Source organism: Chaetodon auriga, chromosome 11 (genome assembly GCF_051107435.1).
Source record: "Chaetodon auriga isolate fChaAug3 chromosome 11, fChaAug3.hap1, whole genome shotgun sequence".
Lineage (NCBI taxonomy): Eukaryota > Metazoa > Chordata > Actinopteri > Chaetodontiformes > Chaetodontidae > Chaetodon > Chaetodon auriga.
This window is the reverse complement of record NC_135084.1, coordinates 14,640,665-14,658,462: the sequence shown is the minus strand read 5'-3', so window position 1 is coordinate 14,658,462 and position 17,798 is coordinate 14,640,665. Positions and strand designations below refer to the sequence as shown.

General features: G+C 45.9%; 1 protein-coding gene across 1 annotated transcript in view; it reads right to left on the bottom strand.

The window, feature by feature from the left end:
* Positions 1–17,798, bottom strand: part of LOC143328037 (zinc finger matrin-type protein 4) — a 47,983-nt gene that overhangs the window by 15,343 nt on the left and 14,842 nt on the right. Inside the window, exons 3-5 of the mRNA XM_076742892.1 lie at positions 15,980–16,072; positions 8,662–8,839; positions 5,230–5,487 (exon numbers count right to left, since the gene is read on the bottom strand). Coding sequence (XP_076599007.1) covers positions 5,230–5,487; positions 8,662–8,839; positions 15,980–16,072 — 529 coding nt within the window. The remainder of the gene's footprint in view (positions 1–5,229; positions 5,488–8,661; positions 8,840–15,979; positions 16,073–17,798) is intronic.

The window sequence follows — 17,798 nt, the reverse complement described above, 5'->3', positions numbered from 1 at the left end:
TGTATACACGATTAAGTGTGTTTTATGTGAGTGTGTGTGTGCGCGCGCACACACAACGGCAGCTTCCCTGCTTTTAGCCTGATTGATGTCACCTCCCCACTGCCTGACAGAGTGGCACTGATGCACAACATGCTGCAGTTTGTGTCGGTGCCAGAAAACGTGCTTTCGAACACACACACACGCACACACGCACGGCCGCGCGCACACACACATACGTTTGTTTTGGTTGATAAAGCAGTTCTGGCATAAGACAACACTGTGCCCTAATCCATGTTAATTACATGCAGGGAAAAGTGCGTGCGCAACACAAGTGACAGCATGCAGTGCAGGGTTGTGAATGTGGGTTTTTTGTGAGCATGAGCAGTATTTGTGAGGGTGTTCTAAGCCTTGTTAATTACACAAGAAGATATGCCAGGGAGAGAGAAACGAGGGGGTGAGATGAGCTAAGGCAGTGGGTGTGGAGCTGTTTGTCGCTGTCGTTTAATGCACAGAGCCTTCTGGCATTGCTGGCACCCCTGGTCCTGAGACGCCTAAATGCGTGTCAAAATTGCAATGAAAGAGAAAATTATGTTCTTTTCAAGAGCCTTGTTGCACAGAAATTTAACATCTTCCTGCAGTTTCAGAGGCTGATATATTGTAACTCAGCCTCAGCTCAAGCGGCGTCGGCCCATTTGTAGCGTGATGTTTACGGCTCGTTCTGCGAAGCTCCGCCAAGCTCCAACTGCAGCTTCTTTTGTTTGTGAGTCTCAGAGGGTTTGCAGGTAGATGGCAGCGCTGACGATTGTGAAGTCTGGTGTTGCTTGAGCAGTGCTGGTTAAACAGTGGGATGGTTTCGAGATACACGTGGAGGAAATGAGCCTGGAGCTTGCTGTACAACCACCGCTGAACATCAAGTTACATATGGATAATTTCATGGAAGAGTTTCCTCTATTTTCCACTTCCTTCCTATGGGATGACTGCAACTGGGAATCTCACTGTAAAGTATTCATCTCTAATTTTATTCACCATGGAGGAAGGATAACAGTTTGCAGAGCTCTTACTACCACAGAGCCTTTGTGCTGTGGTGTGCACACCATTAGTTTACCATGTGCTTTGCAAGATTAAAAAGGAACTGGATCCCAAAAGAGGCCCATTGAGATGCAATCAAACCAGCAGTCTGCAGCAAAGGCTTGACAGTACGTCTCACAGGAATATATCACAAATACCATAGCAGAGAGGGCCTCAGCATCGACTGAGAGTCAGATCGAATCCAAGTGGAATTTTACCAAGCAACAAACTTTGAGGGACTTATAGGGAGACTAATTAGTTTTGCCGTGACTGTGACAGTAATTGGAAAGACCATCTGTTTTAGACAAAGAAATGTCACATGCAGGAAACAAACTATCTTCCTGAAATATAGCTTTTAAACAAAATCATCCGGTTCTTTTCCATATTTCATCTCAGCTCATTAGTTTGTCTTGTTTGTTTTCTGTCTCATCTTAACCAATTCATAATCCTTAACGGCAGTTTAGAAGAATGTATTGATAATCAGGTTGGGTTTTGTTTGAACATGTTTGACATCACTGCTAATGTGTGACCTGAGTTTCAGGGCTGATTTCAAAACCTCTCAATAACATTTTGGAATACTTTAGTTTGGGACCCAGAAACATGCTTTAAAATGTTATTTTCAACATTATTAAAGTAGTAAAAGTATTTTTTTTTGCCACTGGGGGGCAGCATAAAGACTGTAAACACAAAATAAAAATGTGAGAAGTCAATATAGCGAATTTGTTAGCAAACATTTACACATGTAGCAGACATATACAACATTAGAATTCATTTTGAGTCATGTTTCTTTACACCTGACAGGTAAATCCCCAATATCCACTCTCCCTTTAGCATTCCTTTATGGTCTCCTCTGATTCCTGAGAGAAATATCTCTTTAGCCGCTATGTGCTCCACTTTGTTCACCACCAAGTCTCTTTGGTTGGCTTTTTGGCTGACATGAACAATGAGCTGAAAGATGCTAAAATCCTCTGCAGAGCTGAGAGGAACTGTGGAGTCGGTCGATAATTGGATAATAATTCTAGGAGTCATGCCTTAAATCAGGAAATATCTGATCAAAGTGATTAAACAAGCCTAAGAATTAGATGCTTCTTGACACTTTTTGATGCTTGATTTTACAGGCACCTATCAGTTGGTACTCAAGAAGTATTCAGTTTTATACCCAGACCTTCATGTGCTGGCAGTGCGTGTGTGGATCTACAGTGCCTACAGTATATCTTGTTTGTGTGTGCATGTATGTAAGCTCGCTGGTGCGGCTGTGTCACAGTGTGAGCCGTCTCATGGGACAGGAGGTCAGCTCTGTCTCCCAACTCAGACACAGTCATCAATTACACACAATTTTCTCTGCTTTGGTTCTTCACTCTCTCTCAGGTTCTCTCTCTCTCTCTCTCACACACACCCACACACACACACACACACACACACACACACACACACACACACACACACACACACACTCATACGCAGACACGCACACACACTCCAGCCCTAGACACTTATCTCACAGCCTCTAATTCTCTACTGAGTCTCCAGAGAGAGGAGACAGGGCGCTGGCTCTGTCTTGAGGGGTTTCTACCCCTTTCGTGATTTATGGAAAGACACAGCTGAGTCAGGCGGGCTCCATCCCCCGTCAGTAGCCACCCCCACTGCAACTCCCTTGTACACCTCCGTAATCCATCTCCAAGGGTTTTGTCTGGCGCCTAGCCGTGGAAAATAATGACATTCTCCCCCGTGAACTGTCTGCACAATTACACCAGAAAAATCCAAGAGTAAGAAACGGTGTCGATAGAAATGTCATGGGGATTTTGTGATGTGTTTCAGTGTTGAGAGCGTGAAACGGGGTACAGGAGGTGGAGGGAGTAACATCGGGAGAATATGCAAGCACGAGGAAAGGTCAGTATCATCAATAGGACACAACCAGACAATACAGCAAGGCAGACTTTGAAGCCATAGTTTGGAGAGGGAGGGAATATCGGTGTGTAAATAATTCACCTGTGCCTCGTGGGGAGCTAATGAGGATGACAGATGAGACATGACGAGAGATCAGAGCCCCCGGTGGTGTACACACACACACACACTTACACACAAAACCACCACAGCGACGACAAACAAGGACACAAGACGGAGTGCAGCGGCAGGAAGGGGCTAGGAAAACAAGAGAAGAAGTATGTGAAGAGAAAACAGTTCCACAAAGAGAAGCAGAAAGACAAAAAGGCAGAGACGAATCTGCACTTGGATGAGACCGAGTCCCCCATTTCTCCCCCCTTCCTCTCTCTCTCGCTCTTTGCTCAGCTGCCGCCTCGCGTTCGACCCTCCCTCTGAGATTACACCTGGCACACCTGTGACTTCACACCTGAAGTGGTGATAAAAGCCAATCAGATGTGAGAATCTTGCACCCATGGAAATGTGTCTGACTTGAAGAGCAAACAACTTCCGACAATGGAGTTGTATTGTGAAGAACAAAGTGTTTCAGACTAAAGGCACTGGAACAAACACTTGATTGATGGCACATATAATAGATCACGTCAGCAGCGAGCTCACTTGGAAATCTTAGACCATTTGCCCTTGAAAAGAAGACGGCGTATAGATTTTGCAGCGGAGCATCGTTGTGCAATTGTCTTGGACTAAACAAAAGGAAAATCGGACTTCTACATATGTGTATTGTATATCTACAGTTTTAAATGTGTGCTGTAGTTACATGTGGAGTCCAAACCTCCCCAAAAACAGCTGAGCTTGTGGGATCTGGGTCACAGTGTGTGGATGGAGGACGATATCCAACATGACACCTCTTAAAGCCTCTGAGCCAGTGTAGGCGGCAACATGACTCATGCTTTTAATATGATTGGCTTCTTGAGATGATGCTTTATGTCATGGCACCTGGAGCACAAAGCGAACGGCACGGCTTCGGCTCACCGAGGATTTGCATGTGTGTGTGGCAGCGTCAAACTTGTGTACGCGTGTGCGTGCGCTATAGGTGTTGAGAGGCACTCGTGCATGCTGCAGTAGGATGATGTTGGACTATATCCCTCCTAGGAACCAGAAAAGGAAAGAGCACTTTCTGTGCCAAATACTATTAATAATTTCATTAGAATACCCCTCTGGCAGAGATGTGTGTGTGAGCATGTGAATCAGTGTCCTCTTACTGCTACATTTGTGCGTGGAAGTGTTTGCGTGGGAGAGGGAAGGAATAAAGGGGGAGAGAAACACACAGTAATTAATACCCAGGACTCGCTGTGGTAACTGTAATTTGATATCAGTAAGAAATAATTTCATCTTAACGTTTTTCTCAACTTCCTGATTGACCCTTCAGTCTGATTGGGACTCGTCTGAACTGTGTTATTATTTAGCTGCCTGAGCTCCTGCACTTTCCTCTTAAACATGCTGTACGCAACATGCCAACAGAGGTTCAGTTACTTTTTTCTGACAGTCGTACACATTGCAGCGCCTGCACTAACAAGTGTGAAGGCTGCGCTGTAACACGAGGAGACTGTGACCCCAGACAACCAACATGGAAAGTTTAGACTGTGGCAAACGCAACGATGAATAAGATGTGTCGAGATTTGAGTTGGACTGAGATTCACAGTTAATTAGGGAGAGACAAATATTTGCTTGGGTTGATGGATGAGCTAGCTCCTTCATTTTACTGGCCTAGAGTCCAACTCTTAAGAGTATTCTCCCAGTAAACACCTTTGAAAGGGTACTGAAGTGATTTAATGGCCCTTCTGCAGAGTAATTCTGCATCTAAAATTAAAGATGAGTGTAAGAAGGTATTCCAGCCATCTGTGAGACATTAATTGTTGACTGTAGATATAAACAGTAGAGGGGTTTGATCCAAGGGAGACTGGTTTAATGGAGACACATAAGCTTCAAGAGCGCAGGAGACAGGGGGTCAAACAGAACCACTGTGTGTGAACACATGTGTGGTGAATGTGAATAGGCCGATCTTTACAGTAACTGGCTGATGGTGCTAATTTTATCTGTGAGTAAGCGGTGTGTCTTACCTCAGTGTAATATCTGTGAAATGCACACCACATTGAAAGGCATATGAACATTTCAGAAGTCCACCCTCACTGCCACAGATCTTGAATGTGATCTCCCCCTTATCGTCTTTCCTTGTACAAAGTCCTATCACCCGTCCCGCCCTTCACTTGTCACTTGTGTCGGGCTCGGGGCCAAGAGGCTGACCTGTGCTCTCCGTGGCATCCAGACTGCCCGCTAGCTGCTCCAGGAGGCGTGCCCTGGCTGCGTTCCTGCGGTGTTTCTTGCCCTCGTAGTGTTGCTGGGCCATCAGCGGGTTGTTGAACCAGGCGCCGCACAGGCAGCAGTACTTCCCCGCCTCTCTTCCGCCGTTTCCGCCGACCACCGCCATGGGCCAAGGCAGGGCTGGTGGAGGAGGGGGACACGCGGCAGGATCTGTGGGAACCGGGGTGGACGGGGAGGAATCTGAACAGAAAGGCGAGGAGTGAGGGGTGAGGTGTTGCAGGAGGAGGAGGAGGATGGGAGAATCAGTGGAGGAGAGTGAGGGAGCATATTAACATGAATTCAAATGCAAATGGGGGTTTAAGGCGACATTGACATGAAATGAAAATATTTTCGCGAGATTACATTAACATGAAAATGTCGTGAGATTCATATTCAGATGCGCACGCTCTCATTCTTTCTCACAGACACACATGGAATCTTAAATACATGCTCACACATTCACGTTCACGTTAGATTTAGTTGGTACTGATTAAGACGAGAACAAAGAGCAATAGATGCGCTGGAGGCCACGTCTGTGGAACACAGATGAGGGTCAGGAGGAAGACGTCAGCCCTCCAGGGACCCGTCTGCGAGTGCTTGAAACTGGCTTTCTTCTTACATCTACTGTATGTCTGAAGCTTCCTGCTTCAGCTTTTTTACCTACATCCTCCTCTCTCATCTTTCCTCCCCTTTCATCCCTCTCCTCTCTCCTCTTCTCTCTCCTCTGTGAGGGAATGAAAAAACAGAAAGAAATGGCAGACTTCCAGGTGACCTGCTACTCGTGACATGACACCGGTTACCATGGAGATTGCCCATTAATAGCCAACAGGCGCTGACATGTCCGCAGGACGCGGTTGTGGCTCACGCAGCGAAGACTGCGTATGTGCGTGTGGCTGCATGTGTGCCTGCGTGTGCATGTGGGTGTTTGGGTGGCGGATTTAATATATATAATCCACGCCTGAGAAGACGTGCGAAGGCTTGGGTGTGCGTGTGTGTGCGCGCATGAATGAAGCTCCAGAATAGGCTGCATGTGTGTAAGGTACAGTACGTGTACCAAAGAAATCATCCCTGCTCAAACTGTTTATTTGAACACAGAGAGGGGGTGTTAGGTCCACAGCCAAACTGTGCGAGAAAGCTTCTGATGCCAGATGGCACGTCCAAATGTGCCGCTTCGCTATCCACAATGTGTCAATGACTCCAGAGTCACACCGACGATGACTACACGGGGACAATACCTAACGTTTAAACATTTTATATCACGAACTAAAGCCCACTCACATGCTTTTAAGCCAGAAAGCGTCACATCACTTCCTTCACAACAACTCACCGATCACAAATGAACTGACCAGTGACCGTGTGTGTGTGTGTGTGTGTGTGTGTGTGTGTGTGTGTGTGTGTGTGTGTGTGTGTGTGTGTGTGTGTGTGTGTGTTTTTTTGTGCGCGCGCCTGTGTCGACTTGACTCTAGCCCCTGCGAGCTGATTGGTTGCTCATACCTAGATGTGTCTTCAGGCTCTGTTCACATAGTTACTGTATCTATGGCTGTGTCTCTGCTCATCTCGCCAACCACACCCACTCACATTCCCTTTGCCTTGTGTTTGCCCTCGCCACGCTATCGTCTCACTTCCAAAAGGCAACCCTGTACTCTTTTACTGTCATTTCATTTCCCTGCGATTAATCCCAAAGACAAGGCCGTCCTATAATCTCTGCTGTTGCACTCGTGTGCGTTTGCGTGTGGCCGTCCGTGAGTGAGGCTCCTGAGCTCTGACAGCTCTGTGGCAGAGCAGCAACAGGGAGAGAGTGTTTTTCCTCCCCGTCCCCAGTTTTCCCACCCTTTCTTTTCTCATGACTGTGATCTCTGAAGCAGAAGTAAGTGTTTTTCACGGAGGGGGAACAGGGAGTGTGTGTGATGGTGTGTGTGTGTGTGTGTGCAGGGGGAGCAGGAGGAGGCGGCGGCGGCGGTTTGGGGATGTGATGTGCGAAAGGGGAGGGAACAGGTAGTCTCTGCTCTCCACCTCTCAGGGGCTTCTTCAGCACACATGGCCTTTGCTTTCTCTCTCCTCACTGTGTGGCTTGTGTGCGTGTCTGTGTTTGAGTGTTTCTGTATGCATGCTGGTGTCCATGTGTCCTTAGACGCGAGTCAATGTCTAACACAAACGTGCAGGCGTCCGTCATCCCGCTTGTGTGCGTTTCTGGTGACTGTGTGTGCATGCGTGTGTGTTTCTGTGCCCATGTGCACTCAAGGCTGTCAGCTTGGATGTGCATCTTCTGTGGAGCGCTCATCTCAGAGTGATCATGAAGGCTACTTTTGACTTTAATCTCTCCTGAAATCTTTTTCTTCTCTCCCAGGTCACTCTTTCCTCTCTTCCCGCTCTCTTGTTTCTTTTCCTCCAGGTCCCACTGTCACAAAACCGCGGAAACTCCGAGGCAGCGGCTGTGCAGACGTGACACTTTTCCAAAGTAGGCCAAAGTTTAGCAAAAGTCACTCAGGGGCTTGATTATAACACTCCATTATGTGGTGATTGTGTGTTTATGGCTCTTTGAATTTTCACTTTGAATCCAATTTGAATCACATTATGTAAAGCTCCCCTGGAGACGCCTCACCAGAGCTGACACTTAAAAAAGCGTTCATCTTAAACAATCATGAGCCCGGAAAAAAAAAAAAAAAAAAAAAATCAATTTGAGGATGTCTTGATTTGTTAAGGAGATTTTTTTTTTTATTAATCATGAGACTTTTATAAATTAAAGGCTGCTGCGTGTTTGCTTCTTCACCTTCAAAGTTTTACTTCTGTGGCCTGTGGCATGTTTGCATTTCCTGATACTTTCTTCCCTCTGTTATCCAGACGTTTTGACTGAAGCATGACCAAAACTTTCAAAATCCACTTCGGATAAGAATATATGCTTTGAACTAAAAATAGCTCAGTGATACACGTCACAAATTAAAAAAAGTGGACGTCTGCGTGACGCGGGCGTTTGCAGGCTGAGGCGAGCGCGTGGTTTATGAGGAAGTTAATTACCCTGGTCTTCAGTGAAGCTCTGTGTGCAAACATCAAGATTGCAATCCAATAGAGGTATTGATCAGCCAGGGCTGAAAGGGTAGATCACCAGTGTCGGTTAATAGTCAGAAGACTGATAAATTACATTTGTCAAGCTTTTACTTTCCAGTCTGACCTGACAAAAACCAGCTAGCTCAAAGAATCAGTTTAATACTCTGTTCTCTTCATTTCCCAAAACCCAGCCAGCGCTCCGTCACTGCCTCGACTTCTTTAGCTGATGTGATCTTGATGAAAGCAGTTCAAGTACTGTAAGACACGTGGCTCTAACGGTGCACGTTTGGATGTGTTGTTGCTACCAGACAGGTAGAAGGCGTGAGATACCTGTGTTTGTAGGGCTGGTCATGGCTGTGGGTAGGCTGGGCGGCTCCCCCAGCACCAGGCGGACTCTCTTGGCGTGAGTTTTGCCCTGGTAGTGGGACTGGGCCACAATGGCGGAGGTGAAGAACATGTTACACAAGGTACAGCACTTATTCCGGTCCACCTCTGTCTCTGCACAGTCCTACAGGAGGAGAGGAGGGAGAGTGGTGGATGGGAGAGGTGAGAGGAAAAATGCATCACAGGGGAGGAGAGGGTACGGGAAGTGAAAAGAGATTGGTGGAGGTGAAGAGTGAGAAGAGAGGCGGGGAGAGGAGGAGGTGAGAAAAGGAGAGAGGACAGGCAGGGGGAGATGAGAAATGGAGAGAGGTACACTTTGCACTGACCTCCCTGAGCTCTGTCTTTTTCTCACTCACTCGCTTCCTCTCCCTCTCTATCTCACACACACACACACACACACACACACACACACGCACGCACACGCACACACTCAAGCAAAGAGAGGGCTGATCAAATATTCATCTGTCTCTCTGGGCTGAGACTGTGGCTTGGCCCTTTCACCACTGCTGGTTCATTACTAATGATGAGGGCGAGTTGCTCCCCACGGGAGACTGGGAACACAAGCAAAAAGACCAACCGCCTGATTGACACAAATAAACACACACACGCTCACGCATGCAAATACACAAGATCACACACATACGCACACACACAGAATTCAAGCAGTATCACTCCTCTAACTTTCTTCTGTGTGTATGTGTGTTTGTTTTCCATCAGTATGGGGAAAAACTAACTAAAAGAAAGGTTCAAATAGACTTAAGGCTGCATGACAGGACAATTACAGCAATCCAATCATTTTTAGAAATCATCTGAAATTGCAGTAATGATTGATGGAGTCGTGGTACTTGTCTGTAAACTTTGCTCTAAACGGGGACAAAATGTTTCAAAAGTGAGAAGATGTGAGAAATACCCCTGTAGAAAGTTCCCGTGCACAGAGCAAGCTTTAGAAAAACATGCTCCTCTGAGTTTGGTGAGCCTCCACAGAGACCTGACCTCAACCCCGTCCAACACCTCTGGGATAAATTAGGACAGACCGTGAGCCAAAAACCTCCTGAAACCTCCTCATCCAACGTCGACGCCTGACCTCACTGATACTCTCGTGGATGAATGGGAGCAAATCCCTGCAGCCAGGTTTGTGGACAGCCTCGCCACAGGAGTTAAGGCTGCTGCAGCAGCATACTAATGTCCACAGTTTTAGAATGAGATCTCTTGTAAACAATCACATATGGGTGTAATGTTCGGCAGCCCACGTATTTCGATATATGAATTAAAACAGGGACGGCGTAAGATAAAATACAAACCATAGATCAAATACAGCATGTCTGTGTCTTCTAACAGAAGCAATATTTCACGCTTTTAGTGCAACATTTCAATTTCACTCTTTCACAACTTCCCCCTCCAGTTTCTTTCTTCTACTCAGTGCTCACATTGAACCTCCACCTTCTCACAGTCTGTTCATCCACACTTTGTTCTCTCTGTCTCTGCCTCTTCTCAACTCTCTTTGTTTGCACATCTTTCTTTCTTTCTTTCTTTCTTGCTTGCTTGCTTTCCTTCTTTCTACACCAGTGCTCTCTCTGTGTCCAGGTGTCAAGTCGAGTTGGGGGAGAGAAACCTCCGTCTTTGTGAGAGGGAGGACAATAATAGAAAAGTGTCTGCGACACCAAATCTGGGTGTGTGGGTGTGCGCTGTGTGTCCCTGTGGATGACTGTGTGTGTGTCTTGTGTCAGCCCTGGTTAGCATCACAGGCAGTGGATATGAGAGTTAAGGACACCTTTACCTTCCAGGCTTAGCTTTGCCTCTCAGCTGTCCCATCTCTCTCTCTTCCTCTGTTCTTCTTCTCTCTCTTTCTTTTTTTCTCTCTCTCTTCCTCTCTTGCTTTTTTGTCTTTTTGCCTTGTTTTCACTCTCAGCCTTTTTCTAACTCCCTCCCTGCATCCCCTCCCTCCCCCTCTGGGCACCAGTCTCAGTGACTCTGTGTGTTGTGGGATGAAATATTTATCTGTATTGGCAGGCCCTCGCCACCTCCTCTCCTCCTCCCCCTCTATCGCCTCGCCTCTTCTCCTCCCCTGTGTCTGTTCCTGCTGTGATCATGTTAAAGGCTTTCTCTGAACTGTTCCATACCCCCCACCCCCCCTACCCCCCCATCTCCACCAGTAACTCGTTTTCCTTCACTTTCTCAGTTGGTACAGATTCATCTCATTGTGCTTTATTAGCACATGAGGCATTACGTAGTTTTCCATCCAAATGTATCACAAATTGTAACTGAATTTCAAGAAAATCTGCAAACAAAATGCCAGTGAATGCTTGTTTCTATCCACCACGGTTATGCAATTATTAGGAGTTGGTTCATCGAGATAAGTGGGTGGTGCAGATTCTCCAGTCGAGTGCAATTATGCCACTGCAGAAGAAGAGGACGCAACAAGATGACATAATTAAATGAGCGCCAGTCAAACCTCAAGCGGTGAAAAACAATCTAGAAAACAGTTTTTTAATGCACAAATTGAAAATGCACTTTAAGACATTGGGATGGAAACTCACTTATTGTCTCATGTTGCCACAAGAAGAGAAAGAAAGTGTGCTTATTTGTTTATATATATATGTGTGTGTGTGTGTGTGTGTGTGTGTGTGTGTGTGTGTGTGAAGACAGCTTATCTATATTTATCCCATGATCTTTATTCATGATTGTATCATGGGAGACACAGTGCCCACAGAGGACAAAGCTCACTTCCTCTTCTCTCTCCTCTCCTCTCCTCTCCTCTCCTCTCCTCTCTCAGTTCATCCATCCCTCTTACATTACCCCCACTCCCTCATTACCATCTCTCCTCGTTCCGGTCCTCCCTAATGTGTACTTTCTGCTCCTCCTCCCGCCACGGCTCATCCTATTGTTCTTTGCCTCTACTTCCCCCTCGCCTACTTTGTCTACATCCTCCCTCCCTATGGGCAGCGATGCTGAGATCTTGTTCTACCCAAATCTCGTTGTATCAGGATGAGGAAAATTAACCGCAGTGAACCGATGTCCCACAACTGTGTGGTTTTTGACTCGGGACAGAGAGGCTGAGATGACTCTCAGTGGCAGCCTAGCAGTGGCCTCACCTGTCAAAAACACGCTGAAAAGTAAAAGAAGCAGTCGGAAGAGATGGAACTGAAACACAAAGAAGCATCGACTTGAAAGAGGAAGGCAACGCAAACCCTGACGCTCAATGACAGATTCTACACCAGGGATTTAGTGACAGAGCGGGGATTGTTTAAAAAGTTTTAAACAATCTCAAGTGTGGGTGGGTGACTGACATATGAATAATTACCAGCTCATTACAGCTGCCACTCCACTGAACCACTTTAAACAATAAACAGCATCTCTGACTCACTGTTTTCCTCCATCGTCTGCCTCCCCTGAAAGTCATCAACCTTTCTGTTTCTTCTCTTTTGATTTCTAGATTCCTCGCGTCGCTCATTTCAGTATTCCTCTCTGTATTTTGTCCCTCGCTCTCTCTTCCTGTCGCACCTCACACATCTGTTGAGAACCGCTTTGCATGCGACCTAATTGTCACGAGTGTTTCTGTTTGTGTGCACACGCTGCGTACGGGCCTGACAGTGACGTCTGTATCGCAGAATATTTTGGTGTTTGGGTGGCTTCATCCCGCTCATGCGCCTAACAATAGACTCCTAATTAGCTGTGTTAATCTTCCTCTCCTTCTGTTTTGCTTTCTCTCTGCTTCTCCTAACTTCTCCTACTGCTCTGTGTTGAGGCGCTGTGGGAAACATTGCTAAATATACACATGGAGCAGCACAGGGAAACAGACACTCTCATTTGGAGTTTGAAGAAGTGCTGAAAGTGTAAATTGAAAGGAGCGATGGTGCAAATATAGCATTAGAGGAGAATAAAAGGCGAGGAAAAGAGCATTTGTTGTCTCTTGCCCTTTGCGTAAGTACAAGCCGCTCAGATGGAGAGAAAGAGCAGGGTGGAGAATGGGGGAGAAAAAAAAGGATAAAGTCCCCCTCCCCTTTCATCTGGGAGCACCTTTACGACCTACTTTCTCTGTTTGTTCTGTGACAAACACTTTCACCTACACACAAACACACAAACCTCAAGGCATGGCATTTTACACTGGGGAGAAGCTGGCATTTGATTCACTTGGCGAAAATCCTTCTCTGCTCTTCCCATTGGACTGCACCATGTCAATCAGTGCGGGAACAGAGGGGCAAAAACACTAAGATGAAGTGCAGAGAAAAGATGTGCAAAAGTTCCCCTGGGAGGAAAAAAATTAAAGATGAAAGAACCGAAGTTTATCTGAAATTGAATGGTGATAACTTCCTCTGTGTAGAACTGCTCCATCTTACATTTCTCCAGTTTGTCAGATAATCAATGTCACATCTCGGTGTGAAAGGTTATGAACAAAGTGCTGGCTGTGGCGCTCACAGTACGTTACAGTATGGCAGATGAGGTGAGTGTGTGAATATGTGTGCGCGTGTGTGCACGGCCTTTTTGTGTGTATTCAGTGTCCCATATGAGGTGAAAGCCAGGAGGGGCTGAGTCATGTCTTGTTCACTTAGGGAGACAGATGGAGACGCAGGTGTGTATATTTCTACAGTATGTGTGAGTGTGTTTGTAAAGCCATGTGCCCTTGACGTGCCTGCAGTGTTTTCATGAGTATCGGCAGTGTTCTGCACGTGCATCACCTTTTTACGTCTTATTGCACACCTTGTGATAAGGAGCACATTCTACATGGCAGGAGTCTTACATTTTGAAGTGATTCCCAGTTTGTTTTATCTGACACTTAAATTTAAAACAGTTTCGTGGTAGCCATCTGTTCAAGAACGTTGCATTTACTTCATTTTCCGTCAGAATGGACAGAAGCTGCCCATATGCTACTTGTCGGATGATCGAACAGCTTTGGACAAAAACCTTTGCCCATGACTTTCTGGTGGTGGCTGAAAGTTTGCGCAGCGACTGTCCAGGTGTGCTGAGGTGACAAAGTAAGCAGGATTTGAACGTCTCCCTACAGCTCTGTCGTTGTTCTTTACATAACTATGTCTGTCACTTTTGACATGCATGAATAAGTACAACACTATAAATACTATAAATGCTTTCCAGGAGCCTAATCATTTGCCTCATTATTGCTATATTTATGCAATTATCACTTCTCTTTTCGCTTCATGTGGCTGTTAGGAGCAGCTACAGTATGAACGGCTCATACAAACAAGTTCTTGTCAAGCATCACCTGGCGCTTGTTTCCCAATGCAGCATTCATCAAATTTTTGCTGTGGGTTAAAAAGGGTAACGACAGAATCTTCTATAATGGATCTCCAAATTTCGGCTTATATAATAGTTCAGAGTTATGTAAAGGGACTTTGGGTGCACATGAATAAAGGAAAGGGTGTGAGGATGGAGACACACGACAGCACATGTGACTGTGTACTGTCAGGGACAAAACCATCCCCGGTCAGTAAAACATAAAAAGACCAAGTCAAGGTGTCACATACCAACAAAGAGCATCAGTATATCAACATGCATGGTCTAAAGCAGTAACCCTGTACTGCTGCATGCCTGTTATAGGTCAACTAAGATGTGACGACAACAAATAGCTCCAACCCAACTTGTTTATTCTCGCTCCTTATATCTGTAATGCCCAGTGGCATTGTTAGGGTCTCTTGGGGCTCCAAGCAAGAAATCCCTGGGGCCCCCAACCCCACCTGTGCACGCCGCAAAAATTTGGTTTTTGCACACATAAATGCACAATTTCTGGGACATTTGAGATGAATACTGAAAAAATAGATTAGTGGTTATCAAAGTGAGGTCCAGGGACCAACAGAGGTCCCTGAAAGCCCAGGCCTATCAATAATTGTTGTTGTAAATAAGTGGCCGGGGCCCCCTAGTGGCCGGGGGCTCCAAGCAACTGCCTGCCTTGCCTGTCCGCAAGCCCCGCCCCTGATAATGCCTTAATCCAGATCTGTGTTTATGCTGTAGCCCTGCTGGATGTGTGGATTTCATCTTTCATCTGTTTCCTTTCACGATGTTTGCTTGCAGCCCCAGATATTATTTGTCAGGCTTTTAAACTTTTCACTTCACATTCATCAAGTGCAACCTGTGATCAGTTACACGGGGGACGTTTTAGTTCCTTTGTTTTTATCGTGAATTTCCTGTCAGCGGAGGACAGAAGGTCATTGCCGTACCGAGCTAATTGGCCCTGCACTACGGCCCAGGGTCTTGGCTGTGGCACTGCATCGTTTTTGGAGATGCTCCACCTCTTCCCCTCCTTCTCTGCCCTCTCTGGCACAGCTAGATTTGTCAGTTAGTTTGATAAGCTTTATTTTTCCACCAGCTGTGTCCTCAAAGTGTGTACTGTATGTATTCTGTGTGTGTGTATTATGCCATGTGGGACTTATAGGCTTGCTTGATAAATTGGGGACACAATGTACGATAGTAAAGCTCCCTCTTCACAATAGTCTATTACATTCACATTTCTTTTCAGCGACACACACACACACACACACACACACACACACACACACACACACACACACACACAAAAACAGATGCAAGCACCCACAACTGACAAACAGTGAAAAATTTAATCAACGACAAATGGCAGATGTGCTTTATGTTCAAAATCCGGCAATTCACTGTGGATGCAGATGCACTGTCAGCATTTGCTCCAATTGTAGAACAGGGCCCTGGAAATATACAGACACAGTGGCCTACCTACAGCACACACACACACACACACACACACACACACACACAAACATCGGTGATGCACTGACCTCCCTAGCCATGGCCTGCAATAGTCAGATATAGAGCTGCTTGGTGGCATCTGCCTCGACTCAGTCTTACCAGAAACACCACAGCTAAGGCACAACCTCTCTTGGGAGAATTATAGAACAAAACTGCACACAACAGATCAAACAAATATTCCCACGAGCACTTGGCTGCAATGGCCAAGCCCGAGCACGGACAGGCCTAGTGAAGGATTAGACCGAGGCAATCGGGAGCTCAGGTTTTTGTCATCTACATACATGAAAACACGATGCAAATTCAGACATTTCAGTATTCAAATAACTGTCCTTCCAAACACAAGGTTGCAGTTTGTGATTACACTGCAAAACAGACAAATATTCGAGGCGTGTAGTTCATTAATGAATCTCAGAAGCTTTGAAGTTCGAATGAAGTTACAAATATTCATTTGAGGTGAGAAAACCTCATTATCGTTGTGTGTTGTGCAGTGCAGACACAGAAACACACACACACACACACAGTGGGAGCATACTGGGTTATCTGGCCTCAGCCTCTTGGAAGGTGGTCCTCCGTCCTCAGGGTGAAGCATGTAGAACAGACGTACCTTGTTGGCATGTTTCTTACTCTGAGAGGAAGAAAGAGAGGAAGGGTGTCAGCCAGCGATTAGTTTTATTTTGTCAGGTCAGCCAAGTGCAGAAAAAAAAATCAATGACCGTCACTCCACCTCGGCAGCTCCCTCCGAGCTCTTATCTCTATTTCAGCTGATGATGCTTGCAGACATTTTGCCCCCGGCTGAGTGACTAATGGCCCGGGACAGCCTCAACTTTCTGGGAGCCCCGAATAAGATGTCGGGCAGGGAAGGAGCTGCGGCTTTGAGGACTCTTTACTACACCTGTAAACACTAGCACCGTAAAAAGCTACAGGAGGCGACGGAATAATCTGGATGGCTCGAATAACAGTAACATTTTAATGATGATATTCAAGCTCCTTCGAAATAAAAACTGCAAGAGTCTTTTTGTTGAATCACTGATTAAAAGAATTACAGAGCAGATATTAATATATCAGCAAAACAGCAGATAATAGATTGGAATTGGTCTGCATGATATCCAAAGCTTTCGCTTGAAAAGATGGTTCAGCTAACTGTGCTGCTGATGGTTTTTGTGCTGCTTGCTCGTTTGTTATTGCTGCAGTGTTTTCGCCCCACCTGACTAAGCTATAATAAGTCGAAATATGCAGTGTGTTTACATGAAAGGACAGTAAGCTCTCCTTGAAGCTGCTAACTGTCGCTTTAATGCAGAACAATGAAAATCACTGGACACACTGCAGGGCAAAGATTAGTGCGTGTGTATGTGTTGAGACAGCTCTGTGTGTTTGCGTACGAGCTATCTTGCTCCATACATAGCATTTTACTGGCATGCTCTGACCTTCGCTGCTGTCTACTACACAACGTCTATTATTATCTATAAATTCCACTGCTGGTGCAGTTTTCCAGAAGCAAGTGTTGGCAGTGTGTATCTTTACTGCCACATACGCAGCCCAATGCACATTACTGCACGACGGAGCGCAGGGACACGAGTCAAGATCGTGATTGTGAAAAGCATCAAGGGAGGAAAATGTTGATTAATGAGAGATGGAGGTGATTAAATTAGAGTGAGACTATTCCTCAAATGTATTCGGGCGTCTTTGTCCAGAACTGGAGTTCCCTGTGGGGGGAGTAACTTTGCTGTTTAATCTACATGATTTGTGGAATTAAGTTTTGGAGATGAAAATTTACTCATAAGTTATGTGATGGCTGCTCAAAAAAGAAAGCGAATGGGAGACTCTGAGTAGACACTGTACTTGCTGCTCCAGTGCTTAGATTGGATCCTCTGCCCCCGGGACAACAAAAGGCCCCCCACCCATCCACCCACCCATCCACCACTTGTCAGACTACTTTAATGCATTTTGTCAGTGCTTGTGTGTGTGTGTGTGTGTGTGTGTGTGTGTGTGTGTGTGTGTGTGTGTGTATATTTGAGTGTATGCTTGTGTTTATAGGTGTATAAATGGTCATGCAGTAGATGGCTCCAGGATATGGGCTAAAAGCGGGACCTTGTGTCACCATGGTTACCCTGCACTGACCCTCAGTGCTCACCCTACTCTAATGGACTATGCATGTCCCTCCGTCTCTTCTGTCTTGGCTTTTCCCAGTGACAAATAAAGCCGGAGGAGACAGACAGGGCAGAGGACAATTCTAAAAAACAATGTCTGCCACATCATCCTTGTGTGATTGTGTATACATGCAGAATGTCCTCGTGCACGGTCAGATTCACGTCCTGAACACCAACAGTGGTGTGTATTAACTATCGTTTTGT